This window comes from Penaeus chinensis, chromosome 17 (assembly GCF_019202785.1).
Source record: "Penaeus chinensis breed Huanghai No. 1 chromosome 17, ASM1920278v2, whole genome shotgun sequence".
NCBI lineage: Eukaryota > Metazoa > Arthropoda > Malacostraca > Decapoda > Penaeidae > Penaeus > Penaeus chinensis.
The window spans coordinates 18,139,285-18,146,737 of NC_061835.1; the positions used below are offsets into that span (position 1 = coordinate 18,139,285).

General features: G+C 45.4%; 1 protein-coding gene across 1 annotated transcript in view; it reads right to left on the reverse strand.

Annotated features, from left to right (window-relative positions):
• Nucleotides 1–1,600: 1,600 nt before the first annotated feature.
• The window catches only part of LOC125034085 (alpha/beta hydrolase domain-containing protein 17C-like), a 33,077-nt gene continuing 27,224 nt past the window's right edge, over nt 1,601–7,453 (reverse strand). The window contains 2 exon segments of the mRNA XM_047625727.1: nt 1,601–1,732; nt 2,488–2,620. Of these exon segments, the coding sequence (XP_047481683.1) occupies nt 1,649–1,732; nt 2,488–2,620 (217 nt within the window). The 3' untranslated portion in view covers nt 1,601–1,648.

The window sequence follows — 7,453 nt, forward strand, 5'->3', positions numbered from 1 at the left end:
CACCTTTACATATGCTCTAAGTCTTTCTTGCAGACTCTAACCACACCTTCTAAAAACCAGCAACACAAAATCATCTTCTGACCTTAAAGGCTTTTTAGAAAAAAAACCAAACTAGCAAGTCAAAAAAAACAAAGATAAAAAAAATATGCAACTCTGAACACAAATATTAGAATAACTTGCACCTTTGTTTATCAAATGCTAAATCCAACAAATAAGTTGGCAGAAGAAACTGTTATTGTAAGTACTGTTCATGCAAGACAAACAGCTGTAAAACCATGATTATTCCTGATTATTCTGACATATATCACTAGCTTAAGAAATGCTGTCATAAAATGATAAATAGAAAACATACAACTCTAGTTCCCATTCGGGAGGATCACATACCATGATAATATAGATTTGTCTTTATCAAACATCATTCAAGCTGAATGATAATGACATCCAATGAGTTAAGCCCTTTTCCCAACGACATATTATTCGTGTGGCTTTGCAAAGTGTTAAGTAGTTTTACAAGAAAAGATTGCACAGAGCAGCTGGATGCCTGGCTGGCTGGCTCGCAGGCTGGCTGGCTCGCTGGCTTGTTGGCTGACGGCTGTGGCTGACCTGGCTCGCAGCCATCGCAGGGATTGCCGCCTTTAAAAAAAAATGGTCAAAAAGGCTCCAATGAAGTGATTGCCAGCAGCTTTTCTTAATCACACAAAAAAATAAATAGAAGAGAACAAGACTTGACTTCTTACAGAACTTCACTGACCTGAGGTGCAAAATGCAAGGCCCTTAATGATAAAATTTTCTTAATAAGGGGTAGCACAGGCCCCCCTTCTGCCAGTCCCCTCTGGCACTTGGCACTCTTGCACTGGTTCAGTCCATTCTAACAGTACAAGAATATTTCAACTATAAATGTAGTAAGTAGTTGTGTCCACCTTCCTGCTCAACACCACCACCAATCCTATCATCTTTCATATTTATAGTCACTGAATTTGGTAGCAATAAACTACATGACATGCTAGCCCTCACACTCACACGCACACACACGTTCTCCTGCAGAAACGTCTGCATTCGCATTGCTGTTCAGTTTTCCTGAATAAAATGAATTTACAATGCTATATAACATTAGACTAGTGACTCCAAAGGTCACAGTAGCTTCTCGGTGGCAGAGCCAGAGCGCGAGTGCTGGCGTCGGTGCTGCTGCAGCATGGAGGTGGAGAGGGTGACGGAAGGTGTAGGGGGGGCTTCTGGGGGTGGGGGGAGCGGCTCCTGGCTGATTGAGGCGCAGGAGGAGACCGAGGGCGAAGGGGACGCCGAGGCCCGTGCAACCTTTGGTGACGGCTTGGCTGGACTCTTGGAGGCTGAGGAGGGGGCCGTGGGGGCAGGAGGGGGCACTGCACAGGCAGAAGCTGTGTCCTCTGCATTAGTGGGACGGGGCGGCGTGGCATCCACAGGCCGTCAACCGGCCCTCTGAGGCCATGACGCCCTCCGTGGCAAACATGCCCTCCATGGCGATCATGCCTTTGTCAGCATCCCAACAACGCAGTAGAAGCCCTTCACTGGCCCCTCGCGATGAGGTCGAGCCCCCCCCAAAGGCGGCACTGCTGCGGGGGTGGTGATTGAGCCCCCCTTGACTGGATGGAGGGGGGGCCTCCCCAAGACGTCAATTAACCAGCTCCACGCTTACAAACTGCTTCAGTCGCTCAAGGTATTGGCTGTACAGCTCTACGTCATTGTGGCCCGCACCCTGCAACACAAGTAGCACTAAGACCTTCCACACAGATTATAGGGATTGGTAGTAATAACTACAAATAGTTAATGGCAATGATATATTAATAATTAGAAGTAGTCATTTAATGATTTTACACTAATTATATTTACTTTAATAGGTATACAAAATTATAGAATAACAAGATTTAATAAATTAAATATCAAGATATCAATTAATTTCAATTATTATTCACCAGCTTTAAGAAACAATAAATACTAATTTCTGGAACAATTCAACTAACAAAAAATTAGAAATCCTATATATGCAGCAAATACATATAAAATTTAATACCAGATCCAACTTAAAGAAATACAATTGTAATGACTATCAATGAGCACCTCTCTGTGGAACAAGAATATTTATTTACAATATTAATTTGACTTCTATCATTCCAGGAATTCACTCCCACTTTCTATATAGATAAAATACATATATAAACACAATAGCACACATTCATGGCATGTATCTATAACTCAATATACCATCCACTTAGATGCTTATAACAAATGTTTCATTAAAACAACATAATACATGTTTAACCAGACTGTTATTCTATCAACATATCATATTACAAAGAAATAGGAAAATTACAGTAAAAATCAAAGCAACCCTGCATGCATTTAACCAGGCATGTAAATATAAATCAACCAAACTCCGAGAGAGTCGTGACCATCAACTAGACCCTCCCTGCCCTGCAACCCCTTTCACTAAAGCCTGCTGCTCTCACTCACCTCCACCCACAAGGGTTCAACAGCTCGCGGACAGCGCTCGTGGATCGCAAGGCCGTGTGAGAAGTCAACAACATTGTCCTCTGTCCCGTGGATCACCAGAACTGGAGATGTGATCTTGGGCACCTTCTCAATGCTGCGGAAGAGAGGGGAGGTGTCAGACAAGGGAGGCAAATCGGGGATTATGGATTTGCTCTCTTTTCTTTTTCATTCCTTCCTTTTTAAAGGAATTTCAATTTCAGGTTTGTATTTCCCTCCATTCTATGACCTTTGTTCTTCTGTGATCTGTTTTGATATGGACACTTTACTGAGAAGAAAGTTATTACCATTAATAATGAATAAATATCAGGGTTTAACACAAGAAACAGCAGTATTCTCTAATTATTCTTCAAAGAATACAATATACGGAAAAAATACTCATAAAAACTGAGAGAAATGCACTTTTTTAAATTTTGTTAGCAACCTCAAAAATGATAACACAAACAGCTGATCTCTTACACTCTTAAGAGCACTCTTTCTCAAAATCAAATTCAAATATCTTAACTCAATGCAAAACACCCAAACAGTACTAAAAAAAAAAAAAAAAATCAATTGGCACACCACCCCAACAGCCTGCCAGGAGAAGGTGCCTTTGGTGACGAGGCTTTAAAATCATTCACAAAGTTCAGAAGGCAAGAGCAATTCGCAAGTGATTCCCAGGAGCCTGCAAGACCCTCCCTCTAAACCCAACTCAATAACACTCAGGCAAAAGAATTAGAGCAACCTGAACTTCGGGTAGATCAAGCCAGATCAAATGCCGCGGGGCATCATTTTCGATATTCAATTACAGTAAAAGTGCTGGTCATATATCACAATATATTGATTAAGAACTGAAACAATGGTAAAATATAAGAGAAAACAATGAGACTAATAATCATATCAAAACAAATACCACTAATTTTCATCATCATTAACTATGGTATTGCTGATCCTGCTAGGAGAGGAATGGAAGAGGAATGAGAGAGAGAGAGAGAGAGAGAGAGAGAGAGAGAGAGAGAGAGAGAGAGAGAGAGAGAGAGAGAGAGAGAGAGAGGAGAGAGGAGAGGGAGAGGGAGAGGGAGAGGGAGAGGGAGAGGGAGAGGGAGAGGGAGAGGGAGAGGGAGAGGGAGAGGGAGAGGGAGAGGTAGAGGTAGAGGTAGAGGAGAGGAGAGGAGAGGAAGAGGAGAAGGAGAAGGGAGAAGGAGGAGAGGAGAGGAGAAGGAGGAGAAGGAGAAGGAGAGAGGAGAGGAGAAGGAGAAGGAGGAGAAGGAGAAGGAGAAGGAGAGAAGGAGAAGGAGAAGGAGGAGAAGGAGAAGGAGAAGGAGAAGGAGAAGGAGAAGGAGAAGGAGAAGGAGAAGGAGAAGAGAGGAGAAGGAGAAGGAGAAGGAAGGAGGAGAAGGAGAAGGAGAAGGAGAAGGAGAAGGAGAAGGAAGGAGAAGGAGAAGGAGAAGGAGAAGGAGAAGGAGAAGGAGAAGGAGAAGGAGAAGGAGAAGAAGGAGAAGGAGGAGAAGGAGAAGGAGGAGAAGGAGAAGGAGGAGAAGGAGAAGAGGAGAAGGAGAAGGAGAGAAGGAGAAGGAGAAGGAGAAGGAGAAGGAGAAGGAGAAGGAGGAGAAGGAGAAGGAGAAGGAGAAGGAGAAGGAGAAGGAGAAGGAGAAGGAGAAGGAGAAGGAGAAGGAGAAGGAGAAGGAGAAGGAGAAGGAGAAGGAGAAGGAGAAGGAGAAGGAGAAGGAGAAGGAGAAGAAGGAGAAGGAGAAGGAGAAGAAGAAGGAGGAGAAGGAGAAGGAGAAGAAGAAGGAAAAGGAGAAGAAGGAGAAGAAGGAGAAGAAGGAGAAGGAGGAGAAGGAGAAGGAGAAGGAGAAGGAGAAGGAGAAGGAGAGGGAAAGGGAGAGGGAGAGGGAGAAGGAGAGGGAGAAGGAGAGGGAGAGGGAGAGGGAGAGGGAGAGGGAGAGGGAGAGGGAGAGGGAGAGGGAGAGGGAGGGAGAGGGAAAGGGAGGGAGAGGCAAAGGGAGGGAGAGGGAAAGGGAGGGAGAGGGAAAGGGAGGGAGACGTAGAGAAAGGGAGAAGAAAAGACAGGGAGAGGGAGGGGGAAAGAGAGGGAGGGGAAGAGGGAAAGAGGGGGAGAGGGAGGGGGAGAGGGAGAGGGGAGAGGGAGGAGGGGGGAGGGGGAGGGAGAGAGAAAAAGGGGGAGAGGGAGGGAAAGAGGGGGAGAGGGAGAGGGAGAGGGAGAGGGAGAGGGAAAGAGGGGGAGAGGGAGAGGGAGAGGGAGAGGGAGAGGGAAAAAGAGGGAGAGGGAGGGGGAGAGGGAGGGGGAGAGGGTTATGGAAAGAGGGGGAGAGGGAGAGGGAGAGGGGGAGAGGGAGAGGGAGAGGGAGAGGGAGAGGGAGAGGGAAAGAGAGGGAGAGGGAGAGGGAAAAGAGAGGGTGAGGGAGAGGGAAAGAGAGGGTGAGGGAGTGGGAAAGAGGGGGAGAGGGAGGAGGAGAGGAAGAGGAAGAGAGGGAGGGGGAGAGGAAGAGGAAGAGAGGGAGGAGGAGAGGAAGAGGAAGAGAGGGAGGAGGAGAGGAAGAGGAAGAGAGGGAGAGGGAGAGGAAGAGAGGGAGAGGAGAGGGAGAGGAGAGGGAGAGGAAGGGGGAGGGGAAGGGGAGAGGGAGAGGGAGGGGGAGAGGGAGAGGGAGGGGGAGAGGGAGGGGGAGAGGGAGGGGGAGAGGGAGGGGGAGAGGGAGGGGGAGAGGGATAGGGGGGAGGGAGAGGGAAAGAGGGGAAGGGAGGGGAGAGGGAGAGGGAAAGAGGGGAAGGGGAAGGGGAAGGGGAAGGGGAAGGGGAAGGGGAAGGGAAGGGGAAGGGGAAGGGGGAGGGGGAGAGGGAAAGAGGGGGAGGGGAAGGGGAAGGGGAAGGAGAGGGAAAGAGGGGGAGAGGGAGTGGGAAAGAGGGGGAGAGGGAGTGGGAAAGAGGGGGAGAGGGAGTGGGAAAGAGGGGGAGAGGGAGAGGGAAAGAGGGGGAGAGGGAGTGGGAAAGAGGGGGAGAGGGAGTGGGAAAGAGGGGGAGAGGGAGTGGGAAAGAGGGGGAGAGGGAGTGGGAAAGAGGGGGAGAGGGAGTGGGAAAGAGGGGGAGAGGGAGTGGGAAAGAGGGGGAGAGGAAGTGGGAAAGAGAGGGAGAGGGAGAGGGAAATCAGGGAAAATGAGGGTGAAGAAGAAAGAGAGATCCTGGCATGAAGTACACCTTGCCATTGAAAACCTGTGCTCATCAACAAAGGGCAGCCATCTAAGTGCAGACTGGCCGCTGACGAGGAGCAGCTCGGCCCAAACACCCACTTCACAGGAATTTCCCATGGCAACAAGGGACACAGGCTCATTACATATGAGAAATCAAATAATAATGATAATAATAATGATAATAATAATAATAATAATAATAATAATAATAATAATAATAATAATAATAATAATAACAATAATAATAATACTGATAATAATGATGATAATAATGATAATAATAATAATAATAATAATAACAATAATAATAACAATAATAATAACAATAATAGTAATAATAATAACGATAATAACAACTAGACTAGTAAGTCAGTTATGAAAATGTGGTATCCTTAGAATCATGCTACGAAATCTAACAGTGACAGAGGCTGCAGCCAACACTGATAAGGAATTTCATCGGTTTTACAGATAAACCCAAGAAGCTCACACCTCCTCAAGAGACACCAAACTATCAACAGAAGGTGAAATCTGTGTAAAGGTAAAAAATAAAATATACAAATAAAAATCATAATGGTATCAGTGTAAGTGCGATTGAACAAGCACATGTGAGTAACATCTTCCCTCCATAGTAATAAAAATAACATTAATTGAAATCATAATAACATCAAAGACATTAACACTAATAATGATAATGATATTAACAAATACAATAATAAAAATAATAATAATAATAATAATAATAATAATAATAATAATAATAATAATAATAATAATAATAATAATAATAATAATAATAATAATAATAATAATAATATTAACAATAATATTAATAACAATAACAATATAGATAATAACAATAATAATAACAATAACAATTTTAATAAAAATAATAATAATGAAACAATAGTAATAATATTAACAATAATAACAACACTAACAATAATAAAAACAACAACAATACTCATTCCGATCCCCAAGCAGGACCCTTACAAAATCCACAGCCTTTTTCACTTCCTGGTAGCTAGTAGAATGAAGACTTTTTAGCCCCCCCTTCCCACTTATGCCCTTTGCCCTCGCCCCCCTTTGGTCATCCCCACGGCACCCTCTCTCCCTTTTCTCTACATGTCCTCCGTCCTCTTCTCATTCGAACCTCTGCCTTTTCCGTTATTGTGGCTCGTGTGTCCCTCCTCTACCCCCAGGCACCTACCCCCAGGCACCTACCCCCAGGCACCTACCCCCAGGCACCTACCCCCTCCCTCTACCGTGGCGCCCAAAAGCACCCAAAAGCACTTTATCAAACTGCACTGTAACTTTATCTGCTTCCACATTTTCATTGCTGCTGATCCTCTTAACTTAATTCCCTTTGACCTCCCCTCCTCCTCCCTTCTCCCACTCTTCCCCTCACCTCCCACTGCCCCTTCTCCCCCTACCTCCCCTTGCATTTTTCCCCTTTTCCTCATCTCTCACACCCTTTCCTCTCCCCCTCAGCCTCATCTCTCCCCTCTATCCCTTCTCTTTCCCTCACTCATTCTCCTCTCCTCACTGTTCAATGTTTTTTATTCCACTCATCCTCTCTCATTGCTACCTCCCTTCCTCCCTTTTCTTGGCTTCAATTTCTTCCCCTTCTTCCCCTCCAGTCCTTTCCTCCTCTCTTCCCTACCATTCAAATCTTGCTTTCTCCTCCCTCCTCCTCAGCTGAGTCACACCTACGATCTCAAGGCTCCCTAGCAATCCTGAAGCCT